This window comes from Phodopus roborovskii, unplaced genomic scaffold, assembly GCF_943737965.1.
Source record: "Phodopus roborovskii unplaced genomic scaffold, PHOROB, whole genome shotgun sequence".
NCBI lineage: Eukaryota > Metazoa > Chordata > Mammalia > Rodentia > Cricetidae > Phodopus > Phodopus roborovskii.
The window spans coordinates 762,010-779,936 of record NW_026126415.1 but is presented as its reverse complement, the minus strand read 5'-3'; the positions used below and the strand labels follow the sequence as shown (position 1 = coordinate 779,936).

The following is a 17,927-nucleotide window of genomic DNA, read 5'->3' as shown; positions in this document are numbered from 1 at the left end:
ATAAATAAATACTGTCAGTGGCCACATGAAGGAAAACAATGGAATTAGTAATAGTTTTATCTCACTTAATGTGCCTACGGTTCTCATTCACTATTATGCTCAAGATACAGATGGTCTTACTATAAAGTTGTCTTACATACTGGGCTCTTTTTCTAACTTAAGTTTATGTCTCTTGTAGTTTTTACCACAGTATTTAACTCTGCTCATACAGGCATCTCAGTCAAAGAAATCCTAGAACACTTCTTTTTTTCTGAGAGACTTGATAGTCATGCTTGTTCACTTGCAGTGAACCTTAGAAATTACTGCCTCCTGTAATGCAATATTATGACATTTCATCAATTCATAGCAGTGGATGTTTATTAATTGCTGAATTAAACTCGGGATTACTCAGAATTCTGTGACATTAGTAATTTCGTGTCTCAGCCTTGTCAGTAGTAAAATGCACATTTGCCCTTAGGAGTTGCTTTAAAATTCCATTTATTAAATTCCTGTCTCATACTGGGGAGTGAATTCAAGGCCTAGCTTACTTACACACACTAAGCATGTGCCTCGCTACTGCTATTGAGCTCACTCCACCCCCACTCAAGAGTGCAGTGACTGATGGAACTCACTGGAACCCGGCATACCAGTAATCTGAGTAAACATGGTTGCTCCTCACCTTAGCATTTCTCCTTCATTGAACGTTAAATTTTACAGTACAATGCTTTAGAGGTTCGAATTCCATCTTTTTAATCCCTGAACTTTTCTGAATTTAAATTCCCTTTTCAGAGTACTGACTATTTTCTTATTCTTGTGGGACATTCTCTTGCCATAGTTAGAAAATATGGATTATTTACTGACTCTCAGATTTAAAAATCCAATCCCTTATACTTGAAGGTACAATTTTAGGTATTCATTTCTGTGTATTTAATACCTGAGTGTTTATGTGGGTATTTTGTGCTTCACACCTGTTTAACAATTTAGCTAGTGTTTAAGAACTTCTCAGATACACCCTTCGTCTCCTAGAATTGCATGCAAGCCCCTACTGCGCAAGCACAGCTGTCTTGAATGTGTAGTGAGAAGGGCATAGATCAGGTGACCTTGTGAACTACTTTTTGGTGTTTTGTCTTTTCCGCCTTAAACACTGTTTTAGTTTATTATTAAACTGATTTTACTTTTATACACCCTAGATTGCAGTAGATATTAAATCTGCAAAGCGTGAGCTGAAGAAAGCAAGGACTGTCCTGCAAATGGATGAACTCAAATGTCGAAAGCGTGTTTTAAGACGGTTAGGCTTTGCCACGTCTTCTGATGTCATAGAGATGAAAGGACGTGTGGCCTGTGAAATAAGCAGGTAAGACGTCCGCAGAGACCTCGAAGTGCTACTCTGTATCTCACAGGGACAGTGCTACTCTGTATCTTTCATGGATAATGCTCGTTAGGAACAGCTGTCTTGAATATGAAGGTCTTACCATGCTTTCCATTCTGAATACAGTTTGGACAAAGGGGTTGAGAAATTAGAAAAATCTCATGGATCTCAGTAATTAGCATAGGCCTTTTGCTATATTTTCTATGGATACTTTTTTGTGTATGTTGAGATTCTTTATATATAATTTGCTTATAAATTTCAAATTATATCTTAGTTTATCTAAATCTAATTTATTTACATAAGGAGAGAACACAAAGGGGTGAGCAGGTTTTATTCAAGTTTGAGGGTAAGCGTAAGAAACACAGTGTCGGCTCTATTTTATATCCCGGGATTTAGCTACTCATAGTTAGAAAATTATGTTAGCAGAAAAGAAAATGTGTATGTGTAGTCCTTTTACCTGGTCCCTATCCCCTGTCAGTACAGTACAGTTGTTCACCTAACATACTGTCTTAGGTGCTGTAAGTAATACGGCGATGACTTGAACATTCTCAGGTGTTGGCATCCTCTGGGGGAGAGGTGCGTATCCCAGGACTTAAACCTTACAGATACTAGAGAACAGCTGTATTATTCTTAGCTTGGGTAATCTTTCACCATCTTGTTAGAGTTCCAAACAATAGTTATTTTACTCTCTTTTCTGAGACAACATTTGGAGGATGGTTTGGTCACGTGGTTCTGGCTCAGGATATTCACACCCCCATCCCCATGGCAACGAGATGATCATGAAGTGACATGCTAGGAGAAAGAGACTAGTGTTAGAATAGATGGCGCATACTCACTCTCTCCTTCCCTCTTTCTCCCCTCCACATGGGCCAGTTGGGCACCTTTCAGGCATGGCCTTCAGAATGGGGGCTCTGCGAACATGGAGGCCCAGGACGCCAAAATGAGGGCGAGATTGTGTCATGTCCTCTGATAGCATTTTGTAACCCAGCTCAGAGTCTACAGCATCGCCTCTGTTGTAGTCTCAGGGTGACAGTTGAGTCACAATCCTCCCAGGTTAAACAGAAACGTGCAGTTCTGTGTTTTGTTAGGAAAGCAGCTATCCCAGACCTCTTCTACGTTTGAAGTGTTCTGTACCTTCATTGTGTTGTCAGGTGCTCATTAGCCACGTGTGATGATTGAGCAATTAAAATGGGGACTTGAGGCAGCGACCTGAGTTTTACATTGTTTATTTTCATTGAAGTTATCAACTACACAGGGCAGCCTGTGTGGATTGTACAATTGTAGAAGATGAAAGGCTTTTGAGACCCACTGAGAAAATCACAGTTTCTATCCATCTTCAAAAGACATCAGTTATTTCCCATCATGAGCAATGTTTCCCTCCTTAGAAGCTATAAAGAGCTTAGAAAGCTTAGCCCGACTGTCCCCTTTGAAAGTCATAAGCAGTATTATTCTTCCCGACTCTGTCTTGTTTTGTTCATGCTGTGATGGCCTTCATTCTCAATGCATAAAGGATGGTTTTGAGACTGTTTGCTTTTCAGAACAATGTTTCTCTGTGTAGCTCTGGACCCTGCCCTGGAACTTACTCCGTAGACCGGTGTGCCCTCAAACTCACAGAGATCCACCTGCCTCTGCCTCCTGAGTGCTGGGATTAAAGGCATGCCACCAATGCCCATTAAGGCTTTTTTAGTTTTAATGTCCTCAACATGGTACAAGGCGATGTATCCAGAGAGCCATAGACTTAGGAAATGGTTTGGTCTGGAGCATTTCGGGTATAGGCTTTTTCATGGTGCTTATGTGTAAGCACTAGAAACTCAGCAGTCTACAGAAGCTCTCAGCAGGGACTGCACAGTGTTGGCTCATTGTTAATTTGGATGGCATGATGTCTCTACCCAGAAAAGCCAAGAATCCAGAATTCCAGGCCTAGTCTTCATTTTAAATATTTACAGATTTCCTGAGATTTGATTCATTTTCTTCAGCCTGTGATATAGTTTAGCTTTCCCTCTCTGTAGATAAAAGTCTGTACACATTGTAAATAAGGATTCATATACTGGAGTTCCTGTTAAAGGAATAATGTTCTTTTTGTCCTACCTAGAGTTGAGTGATGAATGTAGAAGTTAAGTATGCAGTTAGATTTCATCATGGAATAATGAGTATCGACTTTAGTCTGATATACTTTCTATAGAAATAACAATATATCAAAGTCCATTAATTTTCTTTAAATTTTGTAAGAGCTTTCAGTCAGTCTAAAATTCCATCTTTCCTCCATGTCTTTCTAAAGCACTGCCTCATGCTCTTTCTTACTTTTTCCTACCTACATAACGTCACTGCCCCCTTCTAGTTGTTATTGGTCTTGAGAGTTACCACATGTTCTGTAGATTGCAGTCAGCACGTTCTTTTCCAAAGCACAGGTCGTGCAGTGTCTTTGTAGTTGGTAAACATTTTTCAGTGGTCCCGTTGGTTTGGAGTAAACACCAGAATTTCATGTGGTGTTGTGCTGCCCTCTGTAGCCTTGCCACACCCCACAGATGCTGTTTTCTCTCTCAGTTATGGCATTACCCCATGTTCTGCAGTGCTGTGCTCATTGAGCTTCTCCAGTCTGCCTGCCTTAGGCCTGTTTCGTATGCAGCATCTGTCTAAACCTCCTTAGAGCAGTTCCACAGACCACTGAGCGGTGGTTTTTGGTTACCTGCTCCTCTTCTGCCTCACACACTAAACTCTATACTGCTATTTTTATAGTCTGTCTTCTAGCTTCCTTTGAACAGAGGTTTGAATTTTTTTTCATTTTCTGCCTACTATAACAAAGAGAAAAATTGCTAAGAAAGTTATTCTGTAATTATACAATTCAGAACATAACACAAAGAGCATCCTAGACAGGGATAATGGTGAAATTATTCATATAAATAGCATCTCAAACAGGCTGAGCATAGTAGCTTGATCCTGTTATTCCAGCACTTGGGAAGCTGAAGCAGGATTACTATGAATGTGAGATTAGTCTGGGCCAGTGATTTTGAGACCCTGCCACATGAAACAAAATGATAAATATATAATGTATTTTTAGGAACAGAAAGGATTGGTGATGATTGGTAGGGAAGAGAGGTGAAGCTACATTATCTGATGTTCTCCCAGAACCAATTTAAAAAAAATTTAAGGGAACAAAAATGGAAACTGTTGAATAGACAGAACTTGTGTACTGTTTTTGTGGTGAAATCTGAAGCGTCTTACTTTCTAATAAAAATTACTTATATCGATGGATTTTCATGTTTTATGATTTGTATACTGAATTTTCCATAATACTTTATATGCAGTCAAATGTCAAAAAGAAGAAAAACATCCTAGTCATAGCAGATGTCTTATCTTGGAATGTAAATCCAGATATAAATCCAGATATGAGGATGTTCTGTAGTTATAGAGCAATGACCTTATTAAAATAGTATGCCCTGATGATGTAACAGATGAGCCTCAAATAATGAGCCAGCACCAGTGAAAGCCAGACCACATATGCCCGGGTGGAGCAGTGTTTGCTGCATCCAGGTTCTTACCTGCCGTGCTATACTTGCTTGCAGCATGAAAGTCAAGTGCAGCAAGCACAAATGTGAGTCTTAGGGTAACTCTAATTATAATCGCTAATAAAATGTTGTTTTGTGTCCTACACATTACTTGTAAATGACTAGAAGTTAAAAGTTCTTTGGGCCAGAAAAGTAAACAGTCAAGAGCCGGTTGAGTGAATATGTGTGTATTTGGGCTCTCTTACAGTGTCTGTTTGACATCTGCTGTTTATGTATTGACAGACAGACAGGAAGGTCTACCAATTCCTTTATAAATTTTGGTAATACTTCATGATTAAATAATATATTTTATTGCTGTAAAATACAAAGGTATGTCTTTATCTTCTGACTTGTGAACTTTCTTCCCTCTTTAGTGCTGATGAGCTCCTTCTCACAGAGATGATGTTTAATGGGCTTTTCAATGACCTTTCTGCAGAACAGGCAACGGCACTATTAAGTTGCTTTGTGTTTCAAGAGAATGTGAGTTAATTTATTATTAAGATGTGCTTTATGTATTCACACACCATATAGTTTTGATTAAGTAGTATAATGGATATTTGTTAATAATAAGACTTATTTCATGTTTATATGTCAAGTCAAAAATAATAACTAGGGTAAAATACTTTGGTATGTTAGATAAGATGTATTTAACATACTAACTTCCATTTTAAAATGTTTCTAAAACTGTGCTTCTTTTTTTCTGTAGTGTTAATAGTATTTTGAGTATTACTTAAATCTTTCAAACATGAAGATAATGTATCACAAAAATTGGTTAAGCGTCCGGTATAGTGTATGGATACAGACACTAGCGATGCAGCAGAGACCTTTGCCCTCCTGGCTTATGTGTGAACCTGATTCATGATTTAATAATGTATTTACACACACACACCAAATCAAAATTAAGTCTGGTATACTATGTACATGATATTGCAACTACTCTATAGTTGCCTTTTAAAATGTTAACCTATCATCCAGACCCAGTAGTGTGGCAAGTGCCTGTATTCCTAGTGTTCATGGGAGATGAAACAGAAGAATCTTCAGGAAACTAGCTAACACACCGACAAAGACCCTGTTGCTAACAAGCAGGAGAGTGAGTACTACATGACATGTGAAGAACATCCTCTAGCCTGTGCACCTGTGCCGCCACGCATGCACACACGCACGCACACACTCACATACTGCTTGAAGTCCTGACAGCCCCCAAAATGCTGTGAAATATGATTTTTAAAATCCTAACACATACTTTCTTCAGAGAATTCGAGTAGCTTGTCTAATTTTATTTAGCTGGTTATAACGATAGACTTAAATTCTGTTACCTAAATTAGAAAGTAACAAATTCTACTATTGAGAAAAACAATATTAAAAGTATTGAAAGTCAGATGGGCATAGTGGCATATGCCTTTAATCCCAGCACTAAAGAGGTAGGTGGATCTCTGAGTTTAAGGCCAGCCTGATTATAGAGCAAAAACAAGAAAAGTATGAATTGAATTAAACTTTGAACTATCTTATATGTGATTAAACAACTCGAAATACCTGGAAATAAAATCAGGGACAGTATTTTAAATGCCCGCCCTACATTTTCAGTCTACACATAGTCTCCTATAAGCTAAACTGTTTCATAATTAAGCTATGATTAAACTGTTGATGACGACCACACTAATTACAGTGTTTGCTTTCTTGCCTGTTTCCATTGGTAACTGAGGAGGAGAGTACTGAATGTGTGTGAGAACTGAAAGCTGCTTAGACAACTTAATTGCTCACAATTTAAGCCTTAGAATTTGGTGTGAGAGCTTCGTTTCTGCAAGCAAGTAGTACTTTGAGTTTTCATACTTGCTTTTCTTTTTCTTTATCACAGTCTAGTGAGATGCCCAAATTAACAGAACAGTTAGCTGGGCCTCTTCGACAAATGCAGGTAAGGTATTGATTATAAAAGATTAGCAGGGTAAGCTGGGCGGGGATGGGGGGTGGGGGAACATGGCTTTAATTCCAGCACTTGGGAGGCAGAGGTAATCGGATCTTTGTGAGTTCAAGGCCAGCCTGGTCTACAGGGTGATTTCCAGGATAGCCAGGGTTACACAGTGAGATCCTGTCTCAAAAAATCGAGGGAAAAAAAATTACACCTTATAATCATGGCACTGTATTACTCCACAGATTGAATACATTTGGTATCAGTTATATTTTATTGGCCTTTTTGGTTTTCAGTTTAGTAATTAAACAATTAAGCACCTACCATCATTATTGCAATGAATTGTATGGACTTTATAAGTGCAGACTTAAAACAAAGTAATGTGAATAAGGTATACTGGCTGACAGTCTCATTACTTTTCTTCCTCAGTATGACTCATGATAATTTTTTTATTTTATGTGCACAGGTGTTTTGCCCCTGTGTATATCTGTATACCACATGTGTTCAGTGCCCACGCAGGCCAGTAAAGGGTATCATACATAGGCTTCCTGGACCTGGACCTGGCAAGGGTTTTAGTACTGTGCTTGTACTAGGAGGACCTCTGGAAGGACAGTCAGGACTTTTAACCACTGAGCTATCTCCAGCCACCTTCCTTGGCATTAAAAAATAACATTTAGTTCTAGTCTTTGTTAGCTTTCGGGTTTTTTTTTTAAACTAATCTAAAATATTACTTTTTATTATATTTTTAATGAAACGTATGTGGGGTTGGTGTGTGAGTTCAGGTGTCCACAGAGGCCAGAAGGGAGCACTGGCGTCCCTGCAGCTGGGGTTACACGTGCTCGTAAGCAGCTGCTGTAGGCTCTGGGAGTCCAGCTCAGACTCTGGGCGCGCATCCAGCCCTCTTCACTGCCGTACCACCTTTACCCCTTTGTTTCTTTGTGAGGGTTAGCGATTAGTTAGCTGCCGCTGCTGGGAAAGGGTAGTGACTTGTAGGATTTGTAGTTAATGTATAGCAGAGGTTATGCAACCCCTGGGTGTGTCCCAGCACTGACTGATCCAGCAGGAAGACTGGCTGTGTGATCACTTGTGAGCATGAGTGCTGTGCCTGCTTAGACCAGGGTGCCCACTCACAGAGGCAGTGCTGAAAATCTGAGCTCCCCTGAAATAGGACAGTGAGTTTGTAGAACCCTGGCTTCAGAAACCTAAAGGGAAAAAGTGATATGGGAGATATTCAGTAAAGAGTTTAAACTCTGTCTTTTATTTTTAAAAGGAATGTGCTAAAAGGATTGCAAAAGTTTCGGCGGAAGCAAAACTGGAGATTGACGAAGAAACTTACCTAAGTTCGTTCAAACCTCACTTGATGGATGTGGTGTACACCTGGGCGACTGGAGCCACATTTGCTCACATCTGCAAAATGACAGATGTCTTCGAAGGTATGGTTATTATCATCTCAGTTTTGTATGAGGTAAATGAAATGTGAGAGCAATGTGGCTTAACACTTCATCTTTTTTTAAAAAATATTATTTTATGATTATGATTCTTATGTTTACATCTGACTGCAGTTTCTCCTCCCTCCCCTCCCCCTCCCCTTTGCCACACCCCCATCCACTCCTCCATTTCTATTCAGAAAAGGGCAGGCCTCCCATGGATATCAAGTTGAAGCTTCATCCCTTAAACCCTACTGTACCACATACCGTCTCTATGCACAGGAAAGAAACTTGTGTGCAAAGAATGGCGGGAACTTGCGTAGCTCATAATAGGTAGCAACAATTGAGTCTGTGAGAAGAAGGAAGTTCCCTAACACACAGGGACCTAGGTCAGCGTAGAACAGGGCTTGTGATTCAGGGGCGCTTCTGCTTCTTTGTTGCCTAGCTTTTGCAAGATGAGGATGAAATGAAAGCCCACTCGCTACATAATGGCAGCAGGAATTACTAACATGTGCGTGTGCAATTTCTGCTTCTCCAAGAAGTCACAGTGGCAGGCAACAAGTTTAGTTTGTTTTAAAGTAATAACCACAAGTGAACAATAGCCAGGTGTGGTGGCACGTGCCTTTAGTCCCAGCACTCAGGAGGCAGACGCAGGTGGTGCTGCTTGTTGTATAAGCACAGAGACCCGAGTTTGAATCCCCAGCACTCATGAAAAGAGAGCCAGGCACAGAGCACACACCTGTAATCCCAGCAGTGGGGAAGCGGGAGGAGAAGGGTGCTCCCCCCGGTGCTCCCCCCGGGTGCTCCCCCCCAGTGCTCCCCCTGGTGCTCCAGGCCCAGTGAGAGTTCAGGTGGAGAGTAAACGAGGAAAACACTAGGTGTCAACCCCTGGCCGCGCCAGACAGTATGCCTTTAGTGGCACAAGCAAAACCTCAGTGTTCGATGGTATCTCTTCCTGAAGAGTCTCAGCGTTACGACACAAAAAGTGCTAGGCTTCTGCACACTGACATAGGGCTCTTCAAACAGTAGCTGGGCTGGCTAACCCTGTAGTGACCATAGCCACATGTTATGGGTTATGGGGTCTCTTATGCGAGAAAAGGGTTATTTTGGGATTATTTGAAGAACTTAAAAACAAATCATTTTCTTTGTAGCCTTGAAAAATGGATAGGATGTTTATTTTATTAAACTAAATTGGAATGACTATATGAGCTATGCTTAGTGTTTCAGTGTATCCACCCAGATAGAGCTGTTAGGACTTAAAACACTGGCTAGTCACACGGTGTGGCAAGCATTTAGCACTGGAAACCCTTATCGATTACCAGTTGAAGCTATTTCCTTCTACCCACTGCAGGGTTTTAAGGCCAGTGCTGTGTAGTACATGTTCTCCCATTGGTGTTTGAGGGGCAGTTTTATACCCTTTCCTAGGACAGGGTACTCGGTGTTGGAAAGGACTTTTGCTGATAATAGTAGAAAAATATCTTATATGCATTGTCTGTGTTTAAAGAGTGGTACAAATTTTTTGCTAGATGACTTAGTAATCCGTGCTTGAGTCTTAGTTGGTGAGTAATTTTAAGAGTGTCAAGTACTGTACTGTAGTACAGACAATGTCTCTGCCTGCTGCAAGGGTTGGCATAAGCTTGGGACTGGTGAATAAAGATGTATGTGGGATCCTAACCATGGAGCCAAACTAGATAGCAGTTAGGCAGGGTGTGAACCTCAGTGATACAGCAAGTGGTAGTTTAGGCAGACGTACTCTCTGAGAAAACTGCTTTTTGTCCTTCTTCCTCCAGGTAAGACTGCACATACCAAAATGCTCTTGCATAAAAGTGTATAGTTCCTTGTATTCATAGTAGGCGAATCAGTTGTGCCTACCGGTATCTTAAAAGTTTTTATTATAGAGAGGACTGCTGATTATTGTTACAGTTGGATGAGTCTTAAACATGTGTTAGAAGAGACAGGTGATTTTATCCATAAAAAACGTTACAATAGTCAGGTCTGTAAAAACTGAATGCTAATGAATGGTTGCCATAGTTTCTGGGGTCAGCGTTGGCTGTGATGACTTAGTATAACAGCGTTTCTGAGGAGGTGATTAAAATGTTCAGCTAGTGTGATCCTCGCGTCGCCGCTGATGGACTAACACCCTGACTTGCGTGGTGTTCTCACCTCGAGTAGGCTCTTTGGAGCATTGAAATGACAGCACTTGCAAATTACACAGGTGAAGATGCTTAAAATACTGGCTTCATGCTACTATGTTTATACGTATTTGAAAAAGAAATGCTTGCCAAAATGTAACCTCTGGGAGAAGGGGAAGAACAGGTCCCAGCACCGGTTAATTCGGACGAGAGTGTGGGGTGAGGTCCTGTCTGTCTTACGCTGTGTCTAGCTGGTTCTAATGCTGGCGCTGAGGCAAGTCTTGAAGAGCATAGAACTGCAGTAGGTTGGAAAGATGTTAGATAATCAGTCCACTGCTCCACAGTAGTCTCCACTAACCCCAAGGGAGCTATGGACAGTTAGTGTTTGTGGGTGTGCACAGTGATCTGTTTCAGTCTGGACAAGACCCAGAGCCATTGGATATACAGCCCGGACCCAGGGCCCGTTCTCTTGTTACCTGAACAAACGCCCTGACCTGGTTGTGTTTTCTTGCTTCAGTTTTCATGTGTTGTCTGAATTGACTTACACTGCTGTGGCTCCTGGTAACTTTGGCAGATTCCAGTTAAACTTTATTACCTATTTTTGTAGAAATAGTGAAGCAACACTAGATTGTGTTTCGTGGTGCACATTTGAAGTTGTTTAAAACACCATGTGCGAGAGTACCTCAGTTTTCTGCCAATTGCAGGCAGTTTTACATTGCCTGTGAACCAGGTCCTGTTCCTTCCTGAAATGCTGTGCATTTCCACTTTGTTTGTGAAATTTGCATAAACAGTCAATGTCATAGTTGCATGCTAACCCATCACCTCTTCTGTCCCCCCACCACCTTGGTTTCTGTAGAAGCTTCCGGGAGTGCTTTCTCCTTTCCCTCTGAGGTGGTAGTGGAGCCTGCATCCTAACCCTTAGAAGGTGAGAGAGCCTGTGTGTATCAGCTCTTGCTGGGCTGGGCTGTGCTGTGAGCAGTTCACACCGGTTCGTTCACAGTGTGCAGAGGCCCATCAGGTGGAGCCTCTTAGTCTCTGTACCATACAGCTGACCTGCAGGTAACGGAGGAGCTTCAGAAGCAAAGGAAAGGGAAAGAGACGTAGAAGCCAGAGCCCTGCACACTCAGAAGGCAACCGCCACCAAACTACATTCCCAGCTCTTTTAATTTAAGTTTTTCATTTTAATTCAGGATCTTGCTGTGCAATCCTGGCTGGCCTTGCCCTCCCTCCCGAGTAGCTGGGATAGCAGACATAGCATTATGCACTGAACTACTGAGCTACGGCCCCTGTAGGACCTGCATTGTACCTCAGTAACAGTAGTATCTAGCTAGAGTGGCACTGTCTATTCGTTTTGTGGCTGTGACCTAATTTTAAGAAGTGACAATAGCTTTCCTGCATTTGAATGAGGGTGTTAGCTGTCTATCCAAGCGCAGCACACCTGTAATACTAGCACTTGGGGTTGAGGTAGAATGTGGTCTAGCTTCACCCTTACATGTGCTTGCTTGGTGAGCTTTAGTCTCTTCATTGTGAACATTTTTAGCCTCCTTGTCTCACCACGGGCAGCTGTCCTTCAGGTACCATTGAGACTTGCCTTAGTTTCCCTCGTGTAGACCAGTGACCCAGCATTCTCCTCCATCATCTCGTGGACTATTGTCTGTTCATTTTATCGATTCCTCATCCAAGTGCAGGGTGAGGGCAACAATGACAATACCAACCTTTAGACATCTCCTCGCCTATAAAGGGCTAAGAGTCTTCCTTGACTGAGCCCACGATTGAAAGGGCTCTCACTGCTATAAAGGAGTCATTAGACATTCCTCCCTCTCAGACTGGGGAGGGCTGTCAGCATGCCCCATACACACACCTCACCTCTTGGGGGCAGGGTATTACCATGTAACTCTGGCTGGCTTATAGACCAGGCTGGCCTCAGACTCAAAGAGATCCGTGTGCCTCTGCCTCCGAGTGCTGGGATTAAAGGTGCACAACTCGTGGTAGCTAATCAAGATATTAGCCTGAGCGTGAAAAGGCACTAACCACTTCTTTGTGGCATCAGTAAAATAGCAGTAACAGTGCTGGGAATGGCCTGCTTGGAAAGCATTTATTTTCTGTGACTATGTTCTGTTACACACACTACTAATAGAAACTACAAACCTGTGTGTTTTCCAAATTTCTCCAAGTCTTGAAATAATCTGTTAGGGTCAAAGGAGTCACCTCACTAACAGGAAGTAAAGTGTAGGTGGGCTTGAGTTAGCCACACATCCTCATTCTCTGGAGTGCTGTGGAGCCATGTTCTTAGAGAAAACGTTCCACCTGAGCCTTCAGGTGATTCCCCTTTCTAGCCTCAAAGACAGATCAGGAAGCAACAGGGATTCTTCTCCATTTGGCTTCCTTATAGTCCTCGTCACCCTTGGGCCCGTGTGCTCAAGAAAACTTCAGTGCACTACCAAGAGCTGTGTTTCTCTGGTATTTTAAGTAGGGTGGGGTGGGGTGTGCACACACAGGTGCCCAAGGAATTCAGAAGAGCATGTCCCTGGAACTGGAGTTACAGGTGGTTATGTGGGTGCTGCATCAATCAAATCTGAGTCCTCTGCAAGAGCAGGGTGAACTCTTAACCACTGAGCCATCTCTCCAGCCCAAGAGCTGTGTTGTGTCATCTCAGAATGATGTCAGACTTTCCTAGGCACGGCAGTGAGCTGTCACTACTAAGTATTCACTGTGTGCGTGCTCACTACCTTGCTCAGGCTCTCGTTTTGCACAGCTTGTCAGTATCCTGTGACTGCTGTTGTTGGATATTAGGCAGCAGGATTGGAATGTGCTCCCACATCCGTCTACCTCAGGAACTCTGCTGAGTAGAAAGCCCAGCTTTCCACGTGTTCTCAGGAGGAGGAGAGCTGAAAGGCTGACCCAAAACTCACCCGTGTGCCTTACTCTTCCTCCTCAGTTCACCTTCTGTTTCTGACTCCCGAGGACCTTTAATGCTTGTCACCCTCCTAAAATCATATCCTTCCTACTGCTGTTGTAGCATATAAACCTGCTTTCTGGTTTTTTTAAATTTGTTTTTGCTTTTATGGATGTACGGCACCCTGTGTTAGCAGTACCTGAGCAAGCAAAAAGAGGGCGCCACATACTTCTGAGCTTATTACCTACCCACCCTTGGTTAATGATCGTGGAAAAAATGTGCGCTGTACCTGTTTCCTTGAGGAGGGTAGCCTCATTTTGAGACTAGCATAGTGCATATCTTACAGCTTAGGGCATTTAATGGGAGTGAGGCCCCATGCTTTCTCTGGATTGACACTGTCGTCTTTACCCTCAGTCACATCTGTAGGAAAGAGCAGTTTCCCTCTGCCACTGCCCTGCTCAGTTGCTTAGTTGTACCATGCCGGTGCTGCCGCCTCAGGGAGAGTACTGTTGCTGCTAAGGACTATGAAGCACGCAGAATGAAGAACTTGACGTACTAATGTACGTTTTGTGGGGTGGTTTTGTTTGTGTTACCAGCATTGACTATTTCTAGGAAAAGTTTTTAAGGGTATAACTGAATTAAGTATAATTTAGGACTTTAAAATGTGATGTAATTATTTTTAAAATCCCAGATAAATAATTTTATGTGTATTAATCAGAGTGAATTCTTTTTTCCTCCCAAATACTCTATGTGTGCTGTGGTATGCGTGTAGAGATAAAAGGACATTTTTCAGAACTCAATGTTTTTATTCCTCTGTGGCTTCCATGGATCAGATTTGGACCTCCAAGCTTGGGTGGCAGGCGTGAGTGCTTTTTTTCCCAGTGAGCCAAGCCTGAATTCTCTCTCTGACCTTGGTCAGATTGGGTATATGAGTTCTGAACTGTCTTCTTTACCTCAGGCAGACTAAGGGACCAATAGTACTTACTTGCCTCATGGATGTGAAACCCTAATAAACACTCCATAAAACACAGAGCCCCAGGCCTGCACAGGAAATGTTGCACAGCACCAACTTTCCTCAAATATACTCATCCTGATTTTATCTTGTCTTCTATGCAGTGGTTACTCCTCCAACATGTAAGGAAGCTTTTAGGATTTTTGAAAGATATGCATATATATGTGGGACTCAAGTTCTCACTCTGATCTAGTTTTAATGTCTGTGTTTGTGGAATTTGCCTATTCTGGCATTTTTATGCCTTGAATGTAAAATATGCTGTATAGGCTTATGTATTTGGCCCCCAGATCCGGCTACTTTTTTATGACGTTGTAGGCCCTATAGGAACAGAGGGTATTGAGATTCCTTCTGGCCCTCCTCGCCCTCTGTCCTGCCACCCAGATCCACATGGGTGGGAGCAAGCTTGTGGAGGGTGCGGGAAGTCCTGAGTGACCATGTATTGCTGACGTGGGCACAGCCATGCCAAAGGTCACGGTGCCTCACGCTCAGGGGAAGGGAGGGCAAAGCCTTCCTCCAGTTCACGTACATGCTTTTGCAGATGTTTGGCCAAGTGTGTGTTGGGGGGGGGGGGAATGACAACAACAAACACACTGCTTCGTCCTCCCAGATGACTGGCTGCAACCAGCCTCCATGCATGTGCATAATAAACACAGCCGGTTCCAGATTACATAGTGCTGCCCTCCATCAGAGCACAGCCCACCCAACCCAAGCTATTCTGCATGTTTGTGTTTCTTCAGTTTGCCTCCTTCATGTTCCCAGGACCAAAGTCATGACACGGCACACGCTCCCTCTACCACACCGGTATAACTTCTCCATGATGGACTGCTAGGCCATCAGCCAAGTCTCTTCTCCCTCACTTAGTGGAGGCTTGTATCACAGGAGTAAGTAAGAACTGACTAGAGTTTGCTTTTGACCCATTTAGCAAGCTTTTCGCCAGGAGCCCAGTAACTTCACAGAAATTAAATGTATTAGAGATGACACAGTTGTCTTCTTTCAAGTGACACAAATCCTCATTTTAAGTGATATTTATTGGGACTTGGGGATCTAGCTGAGTAGTAGAGTTCTCATGGAAGGTCTTGGGTTTGAACTGTTTGGAGACAGGGTCTCACTGTGTACCCTTGCATGGCACATGTTATGCTCCTTGAGTCCTGGGAGGGACTAAAGCTGTGCATCGCCACACCTCGCTTCCCTGTTTTTATTCTGTTTGGGGTTGCATTTCAGTTGTTTATCCCACATGGACACACTGGAAAGTAATGTGGAGGGTGTAAGCAGTAAGAAGACCCTTGCTGTTGAGCACAGTTAACATTTGTCAGTTTCATAACAATGAACTGTCGAGTGTTACACAGTCAGAGTGGCCACCTTTCCTACAGCTTGCGCTTAAGGTAAATGATGCTCCTAATGTAGTCTGTACATTGCAGTGATGTTCCCAGATCTCACTGTAATGTCTGGTCACTCGGAGAAAGGCCAACTCTCTCCCGATACAAGTCTAACAAGTAGCACAGTCTACAGCTTCAGCTTTGATAGAGACTTGTCCTGAACTTGCAGTCCATAGTGGAGGGCTTGTTTCATCTCCGCTCCTGTTAAGAACACACTGTAAAGACATTGAGGAAACATGCTAACCCTGTTCTCTTCACAGATCATGCATGTGGTAGATATCCAGAAACTTCTCATTATGCTTGCCAACCTTCTTCAAGCTGTTCTCTCTTTACAGCCAGGGCCTTTGGTTTACCCACCTCTAAAAACATGCCAATGTATCCTTGGGCTACGTTTTTACTACCATTAATTATTTAACCCTTTTCTGTAACAGCCAGTCAGCCACTTTGCATCCTGACCAATGCTTTACTATTTATTCCTGGTTGTATTCACAAGTAAGTAACTGACTGATTCCTTTTCTGTCCAGGCAGCATCATTCGTTGTATGAGGCGCCTGGAAGAGCTGCTTCGACAGATGTGTCAAGCGGCAAAAGCCATCGGAAACACAGAGCTGGAGAACAAATTTGCTGAAGGTCAGTATCTAGTTTATAAACCTTCTCTGATAATTTAGGTAAATTGAGGCTTGGGCCTTTGTCACAACTTAGAAGGAAATTTTGAGGTTTCTTTGGCTGAACTATTGTGAAGGATCATATAATACTTTATACATAAAATTGAAAGTTTTTGTTAATGGGACATTTTGGCGATTTTGTTTTATACACAGAAATTCCCATTTATATGTATTTATTAAATACTATGTGTCCAGCATTGTTTTAAGAACTGTAAAAGTGAACATGAAAGTGCAATTGATAGATCTTACCTCGTAATTTGAGGAAGAGAAATAAGTCAGTGGTCATTAATTCTGCAAGAATAAAACAGAGAAAAAGACAGTAGCCTAAAGACCTCCAGAGTTGACATTTAAGGCCATAATGTATGCTCAAAATACTTGAGTAACAGCAGGAGGCTAGTGTGCCTGGAGCAGAGTGGGTTCAAGTCGGGATGGCAGGGAATGAATGGCCAAGTCTGTAGAGGGCAAGGAGGAGAAGGGTGGCCAGACTGTCAACTAGGGCGTGGGGTTGGAAGGCATGATACTCATAGGTAGTTTAGTCACCTCCACCTGTATCTTGGCCAAGACAAGACAGGCTATAAAGTCAGTCCATGCTATTGATTTCTAGCATACGCATTATACCACCTTACATTCCACACCGAGTAATTAGACTGTTTGATGGGGCAGCCAGTATAAACAGAGCTTCCCAGGTCTTCAGATGTAAAGACAACTGCTTGATCTGGATCATCTACTTCTAACATCGTAAGGCCTTTTTAATAGCCATAGTCACGCACACTGCGCTCAGTATAGTTGCCAATCAAAAGAGCTAGGACTAGCCTGGTGTTGGTGGCACATACCTTTAGTTCTAGCGCTTAGGAGGCAGAGGTAGAGGCAGGCAGATCTCTGTGAGTTCAAGGCCAGCCTGGTCTACAGAACAAGTTCCAGGATAGAAACTTTGCCTCGTGGGATGGAGGCGGGAGCTAGGACTGACTGTCCCTAAGGTTCTTCAGGTGACTCTGAATTTTTTTTTTTTTTTTTTTTTGAAATATTGCATATGAACCCCAATTTCCCCTCCCTCCCCTTCTCATCCCCCAAACACTCCTCAGAGGCAGGTGAGGCCTTTGGGGAGTCAGCAAAGTCTGGCACACCAAGTTGAGACAGGTCTAACCCCCCCCCCCCCATATCAAAGCTGAGCACCACAGTATTTCATCATACGGAATGGACTCCAAAAAGCCAGTTCATGGAACTTGGGATAGATGTTGGTGCCGCTGCCAGTGTCGTCCCCCCCCCCCAAGTCACATAACTGTCACCCACATTCAGAGGGCCTATTGCGTTCCCCAGCTGTCAGTCCTAGTTGAGATCAGCTATCTCTGAGGTTTCCCCCCCTTGTGCAGATGATGGACCCCCTGGACCCCTCCCCCCTCCCTTTGGCTGAACTCCAGGAGCTCAGCCCAGTGCTTGGCTGTGGGTCACTGCATCTGCTTCCATCAGTTATTGGATGTAGGTTCATTCACCATAGAACGAATTCTATGGTGACAGTTAAGGTAGTCACCAATCTGAAGGCAAAGGCCCCTTCAGGCACCCTCTGCACTACTGATAGGAGTCTTAGCCGGGCCATCCTTATGGATCCCTGAGACTTTCTCTA

At 42.8% G+C, this 17,927-nt stretch overlaps 1 protein-coding gene across 1 annotated transcript in view; it reads left to right on the top strand.

Moving 5' to 3' along the window:
* The window catches only part of Mtrex (Mtr4 exosome RNA helicase), a 55,892-nt gene that overhangs the window by 37,467 nt on the left and 498 nt on the right, over positions 1–17,927 (top strand). The window contains exons 22-26 of the mRNA XM_051183071.1: positions 1,170–1,333; positions 5,268–5,373; positions 6,749–6,805; positions 8,070–8,232; positions 16,167–16,271. Coding sequence (XP_051039028.1) covers positions 1,170–1,333; positions 5,268–5,373; positions 6,749–6,805; positions 8,070–8,232; positions 16,167–16,271 — 595 coding nt within the window. The remainder of the gene's footprint in view (positions 1–1,169; positions 1,334–5,267; positions 5,374–6,748; positions 6,806–8,069; positions 8,233–16,166; positions 16,272–17,927) is intronic.